This window comes from Bombus bifarius, unplaced genomic scaffold (assembly GCF_011952205.1).
Source record: "Bombus bifarius isolate JDL3187 unplaced genomic scaffold, Bbif_JDL3187 scf7180000008062, whole genome shotgun sequence".
In the NCBI taxonomy this organism is placed as follows: Eukaryota; Metazoa; Arthropoda; class Insecta; order Hymenoptera; family Apidae; genus Bombus; species Bombus bifarius.
Genome location: NW_022884426.1, coordinates 525095 through 544284, shown reverse-complemented (window position 1 = coordinate 544284; position 19190 = coordinate 525095). Strand labels below are relative to the sequence as shown.

At 34.8% G+C, this 19190-nt stretch overlaps 4 protein-coding genes across 10 annotated transcripts in view; 1 reads left to right on the top strand and 3 right to left on the bottom strand.

Annotated features, from left to right (window-relative positions):
* The window catches only part of LOC117208351 (PDZ domain-containing RING finger protein 4), a 58490-nt gene extending 52484 nt beyond the window's left edge, over positions 1 to 6006 (bottom strand). For both annotated transcript variants that reach the window (XM_033449492.1, XM_033449493.1), the window contains exon 1: positions 5233 to 6006. In XM_033449492.1, coding sequence (XP_033305383.1) covers positions 5233 to 5253 — 21 coding nt within the window. In that variant the 5' untranslated portion in view covers positions 5254 to 6006. The remainder of the gene's footprint in view (positions 1 to 5232) is intronic.
* A 3317-nt stretch (positions 6007 to 9323) lies between these two features.
* Positions 9324 to 11443, bottom strand: LOC117208357 (BLOC-1-related complex subunit 6). Of its 2 annotated transcripts, none has more exons than XM_033449505.1 (4): positions 11103 to 11443; positions 10465 to 10992; positions 10205 to 10365; positions 9324 to 10115 (listed from the first exon to the last, which is right to left on the bottom strand). In XM_033449505.1, the coding sequence occupies exons 1-4, from the start codon at positions 11190 to 11192 to the stop codon at positions 10064 to 10066; spliced, it is 831 nt and encodes a 276-aa protein (XP_033305396.1). In that variant the 5' UTR covers positions 11193 to 11443; the 3' UTR covers positions 9324 to 10063. The 2 variants fall into 2 exon arrangements, with proteins under 2 accessions (XP_033305396.1, XP_033305397.1); XM_033449506.1 differs by having other exon boundaries at positions 9828 to 10115; positions 11098 to 11441.
* A 120-nt stretch (positions 11444 to 11563) lies between these two features.
* LOC117208355 (GPI transamidase component PIG-T) lies at positions 11564 to 14315 on the top strand. Its single transcript, XM_033449503.1, has 8 exons — positions 11564 to 12031; positions 12100 to 12277; positions 12371 to 12602; positions 12673 to 12840; positions 12907 to 13204; positions 13279 to 13431; positions 13571 to 13817; positions 13907 to 14315. Exons 1-8 carry the CDS (start codon positions 11854 to 11856, stop codon positions 14160 to 14162), a joined length of 1710 nt encoding a protein of 569 aa, XP_033305394.1. The 5' UTR covers positions 11564 to 11853; the 3' UTR covers positions 14163 to 14315.
* Positions 14316 to 14549: 234 nt separating this feature from the next.
* Positions 14550 to 19182, bottom strand: LOC117208352. 5 transcript variants are annotated; one of them, XM_033449500.1, is made up of 8 exons: positions 19111 to 19182; positions 16832 to 17111; positions 16564 to 16704; positions 16275 to 16472; positions 16012 to 16185; positions 15423 to 15930; positions 15045 to 15301; positions 14818 to 14947 (listed from the first exon to the last, which is right to left on the bottom strand). In XM_033449500.1, exons 1-8 carry the CDS (start codon positions 19158 to 19160, stop codon positions 14930 to 14932), a joined length of 1626 nt encoding a protein of 541 aa, XP_033305391.1. In that variant the 5' UTR covers positions 19161 to 19182; the 3' UTR covers positions 14818 to 14929. The 5 variants fall into 5 exon arrangements, with proteins under 5 accessions (XP_033305385.1, XP_033305386.1, XP_033305387.1 ...); XM_033449494.1 differs by having other exon boundaries at positions 14550 to 15301; XM_033449495.1 differs by lacking the exon at positions 19111 to 19182 and adding an exon at positions 18936 to 18958 and having other exon boundaries at positions 14625 to 15301.
* Between the last annotated feature and the right edge of the window lie 8 nt (positions 19183 to 19190).

Sequence of the window (19190 nt, the reverse complement as noted above, 5' to 3'; positions counted from 1 at the left end):
GTTTCCTATTAAAAATATTCGCGCGCGATCAGCCTATGTAAATCTTTGAAGCATCAAGTTTCCGCAGGAAATGGTGAAACGTTAAATACCTAGAAGGATAACGATACGGACTCGGACGATCGGCAAATCTTTTAATCGTAACAAATGTAAATTTTCTCTCGTTAATTAATAAGTCGAGGGAAAGAGATGTTAAATACTTTACGAGAGCGAATGTTAACTAATGTTAAACTAACACCTCTGCCGTGTTTGCGTATTGTATACCGGAGAATATGCAACGAAACCGGAAATTTCGCAAGAATGGGTATAATCACGGCAGAAATTATATGAAACGCTTCACGTTCTGCCAAATAGATGCTTGATTCTTCTCTTCCTATTAAATATCTATGGAATTAAATTTCCTTCGTTACAGGTCGTAATTTACGCATCCTCTTTCACAATTTCCCAATTTTGCGAATAGGATAATCGAATAATCTCATTCGATTGTTTTTACCAAAGTTACTACAACGATATTTATCTCTCGTCTATTACCCGTAATTTCACTCGCTCTGAGTGATACTGATATTAGCTCAATCGTGCAAGAAAAAGTCCAAAGACGCTAAACAAATATACTGAACGAAAGCACTGGATTCGTACGGAAATATTCTATTCTTTGTCTTTAATTTACATTTCCATGTAGAATCATTCCCTTTCTGCTCGTTATCGTCAGTTACAGGACACTTTGTGCGTATACGACGCGCCGTCCCTTTGTCCCAATAAAAACACCATTTCCTACTATCTCTGACACGTTCACGGTGCTTTTCTTCGATGATCGTACATGTTGGTACAAGACTTCGTTGATACGCGTGCAAAAAATCTCGTCTAGTTATCATAATTTTCGATTACTTTGAAATACAGTATTCAACTAGTAGCAGATTTTCGCTGCTGTTTCGCTACTTCTTCGGTCATCTGCAGCCCTTTGTCCTTCGAAGCTTGTGTCCGCCTTTATCTATCTATCCTATCCGTCTGTCTGCCTGGCTGTCTGTCTGTCTGTTTGGTTCTAACTGTGCATCACTCACCCTTTATCGCGCTAACGCTTCGAGATCTAATCAACGTCGACCTTAGTCAAGCGATTGTTCCATGTGCGACAGCATCGAATGCGACTGGATCGATAAGGTGCATCATACCAATAATTTTCCTGTATAGTAGGCGAGAACGATACAGTAAGCATGTAAAATCGTTCGGTAATTAAAGTTCGTAAATGTATTGGGAATTTAGAACCGGTTCCTGCTTCGCGGTATATTTACAGAAATTTGTCTCCCGCTAAAAGGAACAGATTCTTCTTTTTTTAAGATCCTCGATAGGCTATTGTAAAATAACGACTGAATATTTTTAATCGAACGAAGAAGGAACAAAATGAAAATGAAAGATACCTCTGCGTCTCGAATGTTTAAAAAAATGTAATGGATAGAACAAGTTCTAACTTTAAAATTGCGGTATATCGATTGTGCTTACTATATCGTTCGATTGTTCGGCGAGTCGATGTTAAAATGTCCGGAAATGGGATTGACGCGGCTGGAGAAAGAGGAAATATTGCGGAATAAAAGGAAACGGAGAGAAACAACGAGGAAGCGTGCCGCTTTAAATCGTCGCTTCCGTATCCAATTCGATATTCATCGGCAATTTCAAAATTTCGTGACTAATAATCGTGATAGGAAGCTGCTGCTGCCGCTGTTGCCAGTGGTGGAGGTTGTGGTTGTATTGGTTGTATCGGCGATAGCACTGTTACCAATACTGGTGGCCGTTTAATTAAAATGTCCCGACGAACTTACGGTGGTAACGGTGTTATTACGGTACCAACATGCACCGCACGTGTGTCCAGTGTCCAACAGATCGATAAAAATACACGCACGATCGAACTGCATGCAGTATCGATATATCGAATAACGACTATGTTTTCATGCATGCTGTAAACAATGCCACGACAAGCGAATACTTGATCGCCAGCGATAATTCGGCGTTCGGTGTTTCGTCCTCTGTTTCGACCCTTTTCGATACACGCGACTACCGGACCGCTTTTCATCCGAATATCTTGATCAATGTGAAACTAAAAGTAATCGATGTTCACCATCGATCGTAAGTATCGCGATGGAGAATGAAATTAACCTCAAATATTATTAGGAAATTACTAACCTCGAAGAATTATTACCTCGTTGGACATTTTGAATCAGGATAGGCAGACATTAGCGACATCTCAAGTAAATAAAGAAATCGTTATAATAAAAATACCTTCCGTTAATAAGATTAAATTTTTCTTCCTTTGTGTCCCTTGTCCGTTACCATACACACGCTCTCGCGCACGTACACAGAATAAGGAACGAATGAAAGAACGAAAACGAGGAATAGAAACAGCGTGGGGGTGAGAGGTAGGGAGAAGAAGGGGAGGAGGGGAGAAAACAACGGTGACGAGCGCGAGGGGTAGGTAGGAGGAACTGCCGAGATTCCGACTTTATTGGCGCAAATGGCAATTATCTGGAGTACGAGGAGTGTTCGAAGGAAAGAATTAAAATATTTCCACCGTTCCCAGCTGTCAAGTAATTTTTGCAATTTCATCCTCTACTCTCCGTTCCCCTCTACTCGTCCCCCCTCATCGCTATTCTGTAACGAACACTTTACGCGTTTCATCGACGCAATCGAGTCGTTATAACATGCGTCTACTAGCAAACTAATTGGAAATCTTGCGAGTCTCGCGACACCGTTCCACAACGAGACAATTTCTCTTCCCTTTTCCATACGCCGATTACTTACAGTTACTCCGAGAAGTACTTAGTCCAATAACTTACTAACTATATGCTAACAACGACTATAACAAGATTTAACTGTAAAGAGTGATTCACATGACTGAAACAAGCTATGTTTCCTTCTTGATTGAAGTTGGAACAAAACGTTAGAGTAGAAACGGCTATCACGTCCCCTTTTCTTTTTTGTTTTTAATTACGCTATTTTTTCTACTAAGAAAATGTACGTACTTGTTGGATCTTTTCGCTACGACCTTCGCTTAACCCAGATACGTTATTATATCGCCTTAATCATCACTGCCTGAATACTTTTACAAGTAATTTTATCTTAAAATTCGTGTGCCGAACACACGAATCCTCGCCAATCATTCATAACCACTTACGTAACAACTTTGAACATTAACGAAGTTCGCGAGCGCATTCAAGCGAAAGAAAAGATCGAACTCTTCTAACAATAAGTGCTATATATAGTTAGATCCATACGAAAGGTAAAACTTTTACAAGTAATAGAGGCTGCCGTCTGGGATACTTCATTGCCGATATAACATCGAAGGGTAAAGTAAAATTTTCAAAATATCTTGCAAAATCGAAAGACGAAGCGTGATCCTTTTCATCCTTTTACAGAGAGGCTATTCTCGTCTGATAATACGTCCATTCTCCCGACTAGGTAGACGAGAGAGAAGCATGCAGAAGTTGCATCGTGTCGCACGATATGCATTTAATTTAAGTTCCGATATTAAAGCGCGATACGCCCGTTTCCTTCGCCGATCAAATCCATACATCCGGAAAGGTGAGAGCTCCAATTCTCGCTTTATCAAGTACAGAAAGCGACGCCTGCAGCTAACTCCGTTGCGATTCTCAAATTTTTATATTTCGATCTTGCCTCTACTTTAACTAGTAAAAAAGAAGGCTCGATATTCTCGGAGAATCTTTAGACATAGAATTGAAATGAGAAATCAGATACAGCCCTTTTATTCAGTTCTTCGCGTATGGTTATAAGGCAGAATGTTGAACGCTCGTAACGATAACGATCTAACCATCGTTCAACGACGTATTTATCGTTTTATCGAATCTTTAAAACCGATTCGATAGAACGTTCGTAACTTGGATCATTCGAAATTACGTGTAACAGAGAGGAACGCAAGAACGAAAGAAAGAAGAAAAATAATACAGCATCCCCTAGATCGCAACGTGAGCGCTAAAATTAAACGGAACGCATACAAACGTATATGTACGGCAGGGCTAGCAACTTCGATAAACGACGAACGTTGGTAAACACACCTCGGGCCACTGTGTTTCTTGGAAATTTCTTTATCGTCGTGTTTATTTAAAGCGTACTTGCTTCACTAGTTCGAATACGATAAGAATAAAAGGTAAGCGCGTCCAGGTATGACCAAAGATACACTTCGTCAGAGGATCCACAATTGTGCTTCTATTTTATCTTACATTCCTGCGTGATTGTACGTCATAACATAACGTACATTCTTTTTGATACTAAAACAATAACTGAAACTACAATTACGTAATAATACTTTTCAGACACCTTGCTACGTATTCACTCCCATAACCCTTGTCTATTGTAAAATGCCACATTATCAAAAATATGGGAATAAAAATTATCGTTATCTTCGTCGATTGTCTTCGCTTAACTCTGATATGGTCACAGAATTCTTCATATCTCCGTTTAGTTTCAATCGAAAAATAGTCTCCTAGTATTTTATGAAAATGTTTAGTATAGGATTCAAACAAGAAAGAAATCAACCAAATATTGTCAATAACGATTCTTTCTCGTGTTACAATTTTCGTAACTGATTTTTGAGTTTTTAAACGTTTGGGAATTTTCCAACGATAAAAACATGTTACTCGATCGATAATAATCCAAAGAATTAAAATTTGATACTACGATGTATACTATGTTATTGTACAGAGAGGTTTGAAATATACACATACATTCAATAACTGTGTCGCTCGACAACAGCAATTATCCATGAAAGCACACTCGATAGAATACTCGCGCACGCAATATAAAATAAAAGAGAAAATAATACGCAGAGTTGATCTTTTATTCGCGAATGCTAAATCATCTTGTTCTATGAACTCCACTCATCTCTATCTCCCCTTTTTCAATTTCTCAAGCCGATAGTTTGTATTATCTTATTCGCAATAAATCATCTTCCCTCAATGACAATTATGAAAGTTTATTATTATTATTCGCTAACAATCGCTGTACCATATTTGGCATTACTTACTGACGTGCGCCGTTTTGGAGATTATACTCGAATGGAGTATACCTCCATGTAACAATTTCGAATTAACTAAGTGTGTATACGTCCTTTGGACACAACGTTGTAAATCACCCCTATGAAACTCGCCAAATGTGTATTGTACCGCGAATCTTAAAATCGAACATATAAATAACGAAAAATAGACGAAATGGATCACAGAAAATTGTGCTTACCTTTAAAATGACAAAATCCATGTTTCGCAGGACTGGAGTTGATGACGAGGCGTGCTAATGACGTTTTACAAAGAAAAGCGATGGCAGATGAGAACGTTGAAGTCAAGATTGGTCGGGACGTGCTTGGTTTGGTGTACCAGAGATGAACAACGAAGAGCTCGAAAGAAGGATCAGATAGAATCAAACGGAAACCGAACGAAAGCAATTACGGTGGCGAACCTCCCACTCGACACTTCTTTCCACTTGTTCGAAACAACGAGGAATATCGACGTTGGCACTCACACACGGCACGAGGTGGCTAGATCGTCTTTACTTCGATGATCTAGCATCGTCGTAGCACGCCTCCTCGCGATTCCACGCCACAAATGCAAACGGACCGATTACTCGCATTGCATCGAATGCAACTTTTGCATTTATATGTTGACAAAAAAAAGAGTGAGAGAGAGAGAGAGAGAGACAGGCAGACAGACTCTCGAGAACTCACAACTGTACGCGAGAAAAAACGAAAAGCGACGAGGCGAGGCGAGGCGAGGCGAGGCGAGGCAAAGCAAGGCAAAGCGAGACGAAGCGAAACGAGGCGAGACGAGACGAGACGAGACAAGACGAGACGAGACAAGACGAGATGAGACGAGATGAGATGAGGTACGATGAGACGCGGCGAGACGAGGCGAGGTAAAAGAAGGCAAACGGCGCGGTGCAACGTTGTAACACGCGAGAAAAATATTCAGCCAACACGCGTGCCGGCTTGGCGTCGACTGAATTCAACGGCAGTCGCGCGCCACGAGTGGGAGGCGTGTCTCGAGTGTACGATGAAAAGAGACCGAGGTATACTATCGCGACGGAGAAGGGATGAAGAAAGTGCGAGGCAGAGGGGAGAATAGTTTTCATTGCGTTAGACAGAGACGGGTAAAAGGATGAGCGACCGCCGCGACCGGCCGTCGGAGACCATAGTCACACTGGTTGCAACTGTTAGAGGGAGTTGAACGGCGTGCAGAGGAGTGGAGTGGAGTGGAGTGAAGTGGAGTGGAGCAGAGCGGAGCGCGGCGAAATGGAGTGAAGAGAAAAGGAGAGAAATGGTTTCAGGAGAAACGGACGCGACGGAATTGAACGGAACGGAATGGAATGGAATGAGATACATACATACCTCGACTCGTGAAAACGGACGAATGACACAAAGAGCAAAAGAGAGTTACACAAATGCTGATTATCCAAAACTACCGTTTGCGACGCTACCGTTGCGATAGCGTAGGTATGCACAGACACCGATAGCTCTTCCCTTTAACGATACCTATCGTGTGCTTCGTGTTTCTTCTTATGTTTCCGTTCCATTCCATCGAATCTTACAATCGACTTATCACGATTCGTACTAATGTTTCTTTCGTTTAATCAATTTCCGTTTCAATTTTTTCAATGCAACGCTTTTTGATTAGTTGCAACTGGAAACACGGAACCTCGATAAGCGATCTTGTGGATACATAAAAGTTACGTGATAAAAATCATCGTCATATTATATTTAATGGATGTTTATGCATTTATAAAAAATTTTTAAATGCAAAAATGCACAAAATGTAAGGAGGATATAAAAATAGTAAAATGTTCGAAATATGATACTGCTCGTGATATTTAATAAACGCAACAAATCTTTGAGTAGATTCTATATCTTTGCATTCACAAAAATATAAATTTATTCGTTCATTCGTTTACTGTTTGTACGATAAATATACTTCAGTGGTACAATTCTGTGCGCTTTCTATTCTCCCTTCTCTAATCTGTAATATTGTCACGTTTTTGGTCAATCACAAACTCGCGCGTAGTCTTGGCAAGAGACTACAAAATAAATACGTCGCTAGCTTATGAAGAGGTGATCAAATAGAAAATTCATAATCACGATCTTAACAAGAAAAGTTGTATAAAAAGCGACTGAAAAGTTACCAAGTTCCCGCGGCGCCGTCTCGTTTGTAATCCCAACTCTCCAACCCTTCCTCACCGCACTGCTCTCGAAGCCCACTCATAATTACCAAAGTTAATTTGCGAATCGCAATTTAATTGGCCAGTTCTTGAAGGTTCTTTAAACTTTGTCTTTCACGGAATAGGATTTTACGATGGTTCGGTTCAGTTCATTCCCGAAAACAACACAGTGGTTGCGTAAACGAACAAACCGATTTATATGATTGAAAGCAAATGCTATAAAACATAAGAAAAAAAAATACTTTTTCATGAAAGAAAAGTTAGTTTCCAAGAAGAAAGGAAATTATTAAAAATTGGTTACCAGCCTGTAACAAAAAGAATAGGTTATACCGAACAACATAGATAGTTACAGCATAGATATAATAGTTCAAACAAATTACAAACAGCACAATACATATGTAGGCAAATATCGAAGCATCTCCAATCTATATATTGTGTGTGCAATGGCATACTTTTGCGCATTAGTATACATATAATATACATACGTACATATGAGTGTAGATATACGTATGTCTCCTTTTATCTTCATTTCTGTAAGAAAGGGCAACAACGTTTCGAAAGAAGATACCTCCGACTCATTACCAAGCAACCACGAACGGATGTTCATAGATACGTATGCGAGACAGGGTTAAAGACAGGACAAAAGGAAAGAGAGATGTCGGCTTCCTGAGATTTTACCGTTAGCTGCTCTTGTTGAAACGAAAGAAAGAAAATTCTGCGTGACGGCGAGCCTTTTAATTAGGCTGTCTGTGATCTGCCAAGCATTTTTGCTTTCCTTATTCACCCTTCCCTATTCTTCCTCTTTCTTCTCCTTTCTCCTTTTCTTCATTCTTTTTCTCCTTCCTCAATTTTGTACTCGACTGATTGCGAGTCGATCACACTTCGCGCACCCACTCCTTAGATATGCCACATTTTCAAATATCAATTTCTCATTTAGTTCTTCTTTCTTAAGAAAGAAACAGAAGAAGGATGAAATATAATTCGTTATGTCTCTAATCTTACAATTAGAACATACATAGTATACAACGTAAACGAAAATATCCAACCTAACCACGATAAACAAATCGAACTGCGTTCTCGATAAAGAATACATAATTCTATCGAAACAATACTTGAGAACATAAAAATAAATTATTTGTGTATATAATATAACGTAAATTATATTAATGTATAGATATGTAGATGTAAATACAAATGAAATAACTTTAAATCGTCGCAATCGCGATATACGATCGACGCAACGAAATATGTAATATCTTTTTCTTTAATGATCGAGATATATTAATGATCAATGCACGATATATGATCTGGGTCTCCTTTCTTCTTTGAAAGAAGAGGAAACCGACAATGCAATACCTGTGACTGATACGCGACGGCATGTAATGACATCGAAAATATACTGGTAATTCAAGCGTTTCGTTTATAATCTAAGGAACGTGCTCCCTTTCATTGAGGCCGTGTGGAAATGTGAAATAGGGAAGAGGATTGAGAAAGAGGAAAAGGAAGAGGAGGAGGAGGAATCGGTGTTCATCGACGGGAATTCAAAACGTGCAAAAGAGCGAACGCGTGAGCACGTTTGTAGAGAGTGGTACGAAAGTGATACACATACACACCTATCCGCGATCTCAATAGGCGTCGGGCCAGGAGAATAAATTAACGAGGTGTTTGTCCGCTATCACCACTCTTTTTCCAAGCCGGATTAAAATCACTCTGTCTTTAATAATTATACCGACCGAATACGTTAAATGAGGCGCGCGTCGCGACGTATTTACCACTGTTGCTTTTTGATAATGTTATTTACAGCTGTGATTTACAATAGATCGCCACTGAACCTCGCAATCCACGCGAATTACTTTCTCCCTACATTGTATATACCGTTAAGAAATAAAAGAGATATAAAATGCGACGTGTGGTAGTAAATTTTATTCGTTACGTTGAAAGAGAAGATGCGCTCACTGAATACGTATAAAGCATAAAAGCAAAACACTGGATATTGCTTTTCGGACCATTATCGGATACTATATCACTACGATCTCGCACTATGTGATAATTGTAAGATTACTATGCGTATATCATATTCGAAATATCAATTAATATTTAAAGGTTAAAAAATACACGTTTTGAAGGGTTGATTAACATTGCTAACATTTAATTAAATTATGTACATTAGGATAATAAAATCTGTTGCAATAAATATTTTTATGATACATGCAAGATTATGAAAAAACATTATTGTTGAAAGTCAGTATTTCTCTTCAAAATAAGAATTATATATCTTTTACAATTATGATACAAGGGAATTTATTTTCTTATTTTTCGACAAGTGTATCGAGTGAAAAGATTGTTAGGAAACATTCACATCATTCACTTCTCAGAAGTAATTTTCTCTAAAACCACTTATCCAAAGAAATAAATATTCATAAAAGGTCGATGAAATCGTGTCATTCGAAATCCTCGGCATTTGATCAAGGTTAAATTGAGATGCAAGATAATTTGAAAATCACAAGAAATTTGGCAGACAGTCAGGACCATGTTGTTGATTCTCATAGTTACTAAAGTATCAATTGTAGATAATGGAGGTTATCAAAGACGCCTCTGTCACTCAAAATCATAATTAAATGAACATATTTGTCTAGCCTTATATTTGTATCAAATAAATACTCCTGCATTCCATTTGTGACGATATATTCAACGTAATAATATTTGTGTAAAGGAAACAAATGTTGAATTTCAGCAAATATATGTTTTTCAAACTAAACAATTTCAAAATTGAGACAACTTCCAAAATGATCTATAACAAGACAAGAGCTCTAATCGCATAAACATATTAGAGTAAAAGCTTAAAATCTTTTTCCTTTATAAATTACAGATTCATTGCACTCTCAAATAGCTCCAACATCCTTTTCATCTCTTTACTAAAAGTTGAGAAAACGAATAAATGTTAGTATGATTACAGAACTGGAATACACAATACAAATGTAAAAACAGATACTCTAATACTCGCATTTGTTCTGCTAGCTTATATACAGGTCCCATTGATTTCGATAATTCTTCGCATTTTGCCATTAACTGATACATCGATTTAATATTGTGATCCACTGCATCGCACGTTTTACAAACAGCATCCCTATATGTTTCTAAACAGCCTACGGTGAGTGCAGATGCCTAAAAGTAACTTTGATGCAAAACCCTTTGAAAACTTAATGAAAGGAAAAATTTTCACAAAGCAAAAAAGAAGAAATATAATTGGAAAAGATAATTTACACTATGCAAAATGGCTGCCAAATTTTCTGTTAATGCATCAACAGAGGTGGCCACTTTTCTCGCTTCCATCTCTAATTCATTTAACACATTATGATCAAGAAGAGGCACCTGAGGCGTTAAGGCTTGCCTGTACAAACAAGGAGTAGAACTGCGAGAACCCGGAAAAGATGGAGTTTCTCCCTTTTTTGTTACAGGACTTGACAGTTTAATTTTGTTTTCTAAATCTTCCGCAACAAACAGTACCATATCACCATCTTGCATTACTGTCCCCTCAAGTTGCAAATATCCCATGGCTTTGTGATAACTTGGGGGATCTATATCGTCGTCCTCTATTGGACTAGATTCTCTATTCCTTAAATTTAGCTGGTCTGGTCTACCACCAATTCCGTTCATTTTCTCTAGGCTACCATCTAAAAATTTTGTTCCATCAATATCTGGTGAATCGATCAGCGATCTTAACTCCGAAACGGGTGGAGATGATTGTGAATCGAATGATATTTCCGAATATGACGCTGTCATCTCATGTAGCTGAAATAATTATAGTTAATGTCCCTAGTATTGCCCTTTTCGATCAATCACATTTTGCAAATATAAATAACAGTTTTTTTTTACACAGGATTCATTAAGTCTAACCTTACTCTGTCTTCATCGTAGTCGATAGCTGCATTCTTTTCACTACGTATTGTTGTTCCTTGTTTCGGATATGTTTCCCCTTCTTCTGATTCCATATTTAAAAAACAATTTATTTTTCCAGTCCTTTATAATAAAACAAACGTCCCTTTTATTTGACGTACGTCACAATTGATATAATGGAATAATACTGTCACAATTATCGATCCTTAAGGGACGTTTCTACTAAAACGATAGTTCTTCTGAAACAAATTTCTCTTAAAATTTAAGAAATAAATTTAAATAAAGAAATAATTATACAACTGTTCCAAAAACGTTTCATTAGAGTTACGGTATATTATCTCAATCCTCTATAATAATGAAAACTCGCCTTTAAACGAAAAATTATATTCGTTGATATCATATTGATATAAAGACGAATTTTCAGGTTAGTTAATTCATAGCTATATGCTGTCTGTTGTCATTTGTAAGTGTTGAACAACCAATATTTGACTGAAACTGATTAACCGATTAGTTGACTGAAAATTAAGAAAGATTTAATAGCATTTGATATAATGTACCATAATATGTCATCTCATGTTTATATCATTTCCACATTTACCCATAAGTGAATTAAATATGATTTACTCAGCGTACTAAAAGGCAGATATTGTTTATTGATCTAAATCTTTATTTTTCTCTGTTATAACAGATATAAAATGTGTGAAAATTATTTTATAGTTAAAGCAAGATTAAATTGAACTTTATCAAAATCATTTGATGACGATGCATTTTAGAATACCATTATTTTTTATCCTTGTCACCCTTATGAAATGCGTGTTTCCGCAAAATGATTTCTTTGATGAAGAACTAATGCTAAAACCATTACCAAGCAATCATGTCTATGCATATTTTCAATTTACTACTGTATGGGAAACCACAAAAGACATAACAACATGTAAGTTACAAGACATAAGTTACCAAATATAAAATTCTTCTTTATGCAAGTAGAAGTTAATATTTCAGTTCAACATTCTCATTTATTTCCAAGAGGACTTGGTGAAATTATAAGTCGTCACAATGTAAATGAATTACATCTTACATTAACCAAAGGATTGTGGAATTACCAAAAATGGGGATATCCTTATCATGATGCTGGTCCTGGTGCTGAAATATATTCATGGTTCCACGAAGATGTTAATAAGTAGAGTATCACTTTGAACTCAATAAACACAATGTATTACTCTAAAAATTGTATGAATGATATTAATAACAAAATTATTTTTTATTGTTATAGTGTTGATGATGAGTGGAAAGGTTTAACAAATGCACTAGCTGGCTTATTTTGTGCTTCCTTGAATTTTATTAATCCTGCAAACAGTATGTCTCCAGAATTTACATTCCGTCCTACAGGGGTAGTAGATCACAGTATCAATTCTAGTCATTTACGTTATTCATCATTACCAAAAGAAATAGTTTGCACTGAAAATTTAACACCATTTAAAAAATTATTGCCATGTAATTCTAAGGTATATGTGAAAAATAGAGACTTGTATTTATTTTGTGTAACAGATACTGATATATATGATGTTTTAATAGAAAGGCTTGGCAACCTTATTAAACTCTGCTTATATTCACAACACAAACTATCATTCCATTGGAGTACATTTTCGAGTTATATGCTCAAACACAGTCTGCACTAAAACATCATTAGAGTTACGTCAGTCTGTTTCATTGATATATGACACAATGACCGATGTATCACAGGTAAATTTTTAACAAAATTTTGTATGTTATAAGAAATTTCTGGCACTCATATGAATTTTCCTTCAGAATTGGTCAGTTCGAAAATTTTTTGGAATGGGTATTAGAGGAGCATGCCCTCTTGCTACATTAAGCAATGTATATATTGACATATCTAATAATAATACTAATCAAGTTTATGAGTTAATACCTCCTCCAAGTGCGAAGGTCGTTAGTCTTCGAGGAGGACAATTAAATGAAATAGCTGTTTATGACATTAGATCGCTTTCTTTAAAAGGAATATTTAATATTGAAGTTCTATATAATACTACTCATACAGCTGGTTTAAATTATCCTTCAATTCTATATGCAAATAGATATGTCATTGGTTTGTAATACTACTTAAATTATAATAGATACATATGTGGGGAGAAATAGCAAAATAAAAATTCTTTTCTGCAGGATATGGACAAGAAAGAGGTAGTTTAGTAACAAAAATTTACAATAATTACTGGCAAACACTTGATATTATTTTATTAGAAAGTATTCCATGGTATTTGCCAGTATATTTACATTCTGTCAAAATAATTTGTGGGGCAAAAAATATTATACCATGTGAGTAGTTGTATTCACATATATCATATATCATTGTATTCATCATAGGCAGTGATATATTCATTGTAATTATTTGTATTTTTTTTTGTTTCTGTGATCTTTTCTTTGTTGTCTTAATCTGTTGAAATTTTGTATATAGTGACACAGCGTTATCTACCAGGGAAGGAACGAAAAAGTCCTTACTATTTGGAACTTATTTTACGTTTACCACCACAATCAGTAACTAAATTTTCTATAGAAATGGATTATTCATTTCTTAAGTGGCAAGAATACCCGCCAGATGCAAATCATGGGTTTTACATGGGTCCTGCTATAATCACTGCATTACTTCCAATTGCAAGAAATTATACTGCGTTACCACTCGATGGAAGTACCATAACATCAAGGTTAAAAATGTCTACATTAGTAATTAATATTACAACATATGTATAATATTTAACACTCAAGTTTTGCTAAAGCATAATTAAATTTTCAGTTTCAATGCTTCAAGAGAAGGCTATCTAGTACAGCTAAGAACTGAATCTTTACTAGTTAGTTTACCAACGCCTGATTTTAGTATGCCCTACAATGTAATTTGTTTAGCCTGTACAGCAATTGCCCTAGCATTTGGTCCACTTCATAACATTTCAACTAAAAGATTAGTTTTGAAACGTGTTGAAATGGATTGGAAGGAAAAATTATTATCGTCTTTAATGAAAAAGATCGTTAAATCAAAAAAGAAAGAAGAATGAAAAGTGTAATTTATTATTTGGTTTTAAATATATATGCATTTTTAAATAAGACAAAAATTTTTGTTAAAATATAAATGGAAACAAAATACAAATACAATCATCTCTTGCAATGAGGTACATTAACGAAGTTCATCATAAAGAAAATTAACAATTCATCTCGATTTTATTTATCTTTTCCTTAACATCTTCTCTTTCTCTATAGTATATAATATATAAAAATGCGTAGGCTTATCTTTTATTATATAACAAATATTATTTGACATTTCCCTTTAATGAAAATACCGAGTTTGTTATTTTACAGTTGAGAGTTTCTTGTAATGATTGACAGTCTACTGCAAATAATAAAACATTATGATTTAACGTTATTTTACGCATTTTAAAATCATATAAAAGTGAAATAATAAATATTGTAATAAATGTAACACGCATACAATGAATACTATATACTAAATAATCATTATTTTATGGTGCTGGTCTAAGGATTGGGGATAAATTTGTAAATGTATTTAACATTGTACTATGGTACTTGTCTGTATAATTTTCAACATCGTTATTTAAAATATTATCCGATATCCACTCGCATTTTTCATGTTCTAACTGAAATTTAGTTGAAGAAAATTTTTCTAAGAATGATTCTGTTACACCTTTGACATCATGAGATAAACAACTCATTGAATCTTTATTTTCGTTCGAAGATGCAGGAGTACATGTATTTTCTTCCTCATCCGAAGAGCATAGATCGATTACTGCAATCGCTTCCGACGGTCTTATACACGATGCGATCTCTTTAATTGAATGAATGGTAGTCGTATTATTTTCGCCAGAAGAACATTTACCTCCAAAATCAATTAATTCTACATTGATAATTTCATTGCCAACTACCTTTTCTACGTTTTCTTTCATCGTGTTTATGTCACTTTCATCACTTGGAGCTTTACGTTTTGAAGGAACGTTTGGTCCTGTTTTTCCTTCATTATGTGTTATCATTTTCTTGTTTACAATAGAAACATTTTGAATAAGACATTGATATTTTGGCTGATTTTGTTTAAAATCATGTATTTGTTCCTGGGTCAATCGATTTAGAATAACAAAAACAGGTCGACAAACAACATACAGTAACTGTGATTGTATGCTCAACACTAAAAAGGAAAAGAACAGTTCTTATATATATCATAGAAAACATATTATAATAACATTTAAAAAACGTAGAAATAAGGGAAACGAAACCCTATGAAACTCCCCCAAAGATTAAGCACTTACTTGGTTTCTTTTTAACAGAATTTACAAATTTATATTGGTGCACATAATCGCATGCCAGTTTATCTCGATTTGGTTTATATGTAACACTCCATTTATCGTTATCAACGTCCGCTTGCAACCACTTTGGTTTAGACGAGCTGTTTAAGACAGGAGCAATGAGATGTCTTTCTATCCTTTCTAGCCTTTCTTGTTGCGTTTCTTCTGTCATTGCCTTGGATCTTTTAGCTAATAATATACCAGCAGGAGAAGAAAAAGGAATAGTCGGACATCTTGTAAAATTTACAAACCCTCTAACACGGCGGGAGGTTCGGCTAATGATATTATTGTTATTAACTGTAGCATCATTGCGAATTTCAACTGATTTCGATTCCAATTTCACTGAACACAAGTGAAAATATTCCAAGAACTGGTTTTGCCTTAATTCAGGCTCTACAATCGACAAGTCCGGAGTTGTAGATCGAGAATTGCTTCCGTTATGTTCTTGTTCATAACATACACTTTCATGTTCCTTTAATATACAAAATTGCTATTAATTTCATTTATGTTTTTTATTAGAATTCATATAAACACACACATTTGATGTGTGTACCTTCATTTTCTCTAGGCCTATAAATTCCGCATCACAATTATCACATAGATAAATATCTCCTGTTGGTGTATGATTCATCATAACGGAATGCTGTTGCTGTTTCGTATAGGAAGAAATTACTCCTCTACAAGATAACAACTTCTTTCGTGGACTTTCACAAGTTCTATCATAATTCTGTAATTAAAATAAAATTTCTTTATTTATTTTTTATAAAGTTTTTAGTATTCTACAAAGCAAAGTAAGATGTGAATACAAGAACAAACCATATTTTCATTGCGAAATGTCACTAATAGCTTGCCAGTACTTTTGTGATACAAACTTGTTGTAGAGTCCCAATTATTAACATATTGTAGATCTTCTTGCGAGTACCGTGCAAGATATGAGCAAAAACGTAAGAGATATTCACTTCTATGGTATGTATAACATCTAAATACTAATTTTTTTAAATTGGCCATCCAGTTCTAAAATATAATTTTACATTTTAAAAGTTAAATACTTTACCATTGAGGAAACAATTATATCATTATATTTTTACTCAGATAATTAACTTACATCGTTTACTCTTTTAGGTCTTGTTAAAGGATTTGAAAATTTAACTTCTTTTGGCCACCACCTCGGTTCACTGATCACTTCGTTAGTATCATGGCCCAAGGAGCATTTAACCATGAATGTAACAAAACGTTCTAATTGTGTCTAAAATCAAACATTACCTTTATAATACTTATACTACTAATAATTTATTACAAAATATAAGTTTCATTACCACATGATTACTTAAAATTCATTCTAAATGTATAAGTATAAAAAGTAATATTCTTACCACAGTAATTTTTTCCAATGACGTTGGATGTCCATTGGCAAATAAAAGCGGAAGATTAGATACCACAGAAGCTTCCTCCAAAGAACTGCTTTCTATTTCCATAGGATCTGTATCGACCATCACACATTCGTTCATTTCACTGGGCACCAGATTTTGAGGTAAACCTACCCCGTATTCTTGTTCTTGCAACATTGAGTATTTCATGTTTTCAAAGCTATCTGCATTATTTTCACTTAAGGTACATTTTCCTTTATAAAGCTGTTTTCCATTTCTGCTTATTCTGCATACAAAAATATTGTCTTGAAGGCTACAGATGTTATTTATTTTGTGAATTAAAATAACAATGGAAAAAAGTGATGAACATAAAATACTTTTACTTATAATTAAAATCTATTCACAAAATCAAGAAACAAATTGATGTATTTATATGTACTGTTCATAATTTTGTTCATACATAAAGTACTGAACAATTTTGTATGCGTACTTCTGACAATTAGAAATTGTGAAAACTAGAAAATAAATGACATGAAGCATTACATGGATCAACTCATCTTGTTTATATTTTATTAATATCTAATTATAATCAAATATAGATGAAAGTTAGATTTTAATGAAATATATCATAAGAATGAAAACCGAACAAAATGAATACAATATACATGTTAAGAGATATAAAAAATTAATTAGTTTTTTAAACAAAAAAAACAAATTTACAGCTAGCAATCGTATACCTTTTCAGACGATCTAAAGATCTTTCTTCCTCCGTATTTTCAGACTGATATTCCACACGATTAAAAATCTTCCTGATCACTGATTTGTAAATTACAATTTGTATGCAATTTAATATATAAGTTGCACAATAACCAGATTATCGAATAATTTTAAGACAAAACTGCTATAATGAAGATACATCCTCGCATTATCTTTGTAATATTTGTTAAAATTTGAAAAAGCTTAAGACGAATACGGATTTAAATGTGCAACCTACGTGTACTTTTGTAAAAGTTAATTTACTATTTAAATTGGCAGATGTGGTGTAAGTGGTAAAAACGACATCTGAATTATAAAACTAGTCTGTACCCCGTTCGATTGAGGTTCGAAAGTGGAAAGGCACGCGTCTTAATACGAATTTACAGATGTATGTATACATGTACTGACAGTTCCCTCCGTGGTTCCCTCCTTGAACAGAATATTTTGCCACGATAAAGCACGGTATAATTCAAGATGGCGGAACGAATCAGCTTAATTCGCGGTGGCTAATAATCGTTCGTAAATTATTTTACTTCTCACATGATGCATTCCTTTTTAGGTTTTATTTTACTTTCTTGTTATTTCGATTTTTCTTTTTACTAATGATGCCACATCACATGTACAACTTTTTCTTACTTAATACAAAAATACCGATAACTGATTTAGGAAGAGTTTGAAATTCTTGAAATTCCCCATTCATCGGTGGTTGTTCTTCCTCTCTATCGTTTCTGGTCACGATCATATAGGCAGTCACATTCGCTAGGGAAAACCGTCCGTCTTTTGAGTGAAAAATGTTCAAGATGGAGGGCACGAGAAGGTTTCGTTCTGCAAGACAGATAAAATGAGTGGAGTGTCTCTGTCTCTGTCTGAGCATTCATAGAATTTATATATGCACACGTAGTATGCATGCATGTATGTATATACATGTGCATATACCCAGAACGAGACCTTTTCTTACCCTCCACTTTGACTTTTTTCGACTCAAAAGGCAGACAGTTTCGTCAATGCTTTCGGTATAGAAATGTTCAAACCTGTTTATATGACCGTGGTTTCGGCTACGGTCATTCCAGCTAAATGTAAATATTTGTTAATAATAAACTCGTCAAATATTTTTCCACTATCATTCAATGAGCTATTCAAACGATTCGTAAATTCAAAATTTATGTTATTTATTTAATTGTACAGTATTTTATATCTAAACAAAATTAACGAATAATATACAACGAAAATAACACTATTTTTCAATTTTTCTCTTTAATAAAAATTATTAGCTGAATAAATTTTATGTTAAATATTTAAGATGTACGTATATAAATAAGTATGTTTTTAATATATATGTAAGTGAGTCTCATACCTATACATTATGTACACGTATGTTTCAAAGAGCGCAGTAAATTGAAAAATTATGTACTAGCTTTTACGTAAGTTCAAAGAAGAACCAAAAAATTCAATATTAATTTTACATTCAAATCCTTAGATTATGTTAGTGAGGAACTAGTGATTCAACAAATACTTGGTGTAAATGTAACCTTTCTGGTGTAACTTGATGTAACATGTAACCAGTATCTGACAGTACCATTAGTCTCTTACGTTTGCCGCCAGAGTGCCG

Excerpts from the sequence above, each read along its gene's own strand:
- LOC117208352 (XM_033449494.1), bottom strand. The coding sequence starts at position 19,160 with ATGGTACTGTCAGATACTGGTTACATGTTACATCAAGTTACACCAGAA. Across the intron at positions 16,473-16,563 it reads GACCTAAAAGAGTAAACGAT|AACTGGATGGCCAATTTAAA; the intron begins GTAAGTTAATTA and ends ATTATATTTTAG. Across the intron at positions 15,302-15,422 it reads TTCTGTTAAAAAGAAACCAA|TGTTGAGCATACAATCACAG; the intron begins GTAAGTGCTTAA and ends TTTCCTTTTTAG.
- LOC117208357 (XM_033449505.1), bottom strand. The coding sequence starts at position 11,192 with ATGGAATCAGAAGAAGGGGAAACATATCCGAAACAAGGAACAACAATA. Across the intron at positions 10,993-11,102 it reads TCGACTACGATGAAGACAGA|CTACATGAGATGACAGCGTC; the intron begins GTAAGGTTAGAC and ends TAATTATTTCAG. Across the intron at positions 10,366-10,464 it reads TGGCAGCCATTTTGCATAGT|GCATCTGCACTCACCGTAGG; the intron begins GTAAATTATCTT and ends AGTTACTTTTAG.
- LOC117208355 (XM_033449503.1), top strand. The coding sequence starts at position 11,854 with ATGACGATGCATTTTAGAATACCATTATTTTTTATCCTTGTCACCCTT. Across the intron at positions 12,032-12,099 it reads CACAAAAGACATAACAACAT|TTCAACATTCTCATTTATTT; the intron begins GTAAGTTACAAG and ends TTAATATTTCAG. Across the intron at positions 12,841-12,906 it reads CAATGACCGATGTATCACAG|AATTGGTCAGTTCGAAAATT; the intron begins GTAAATTTTTAA and ends ATTTTCCTTCAG.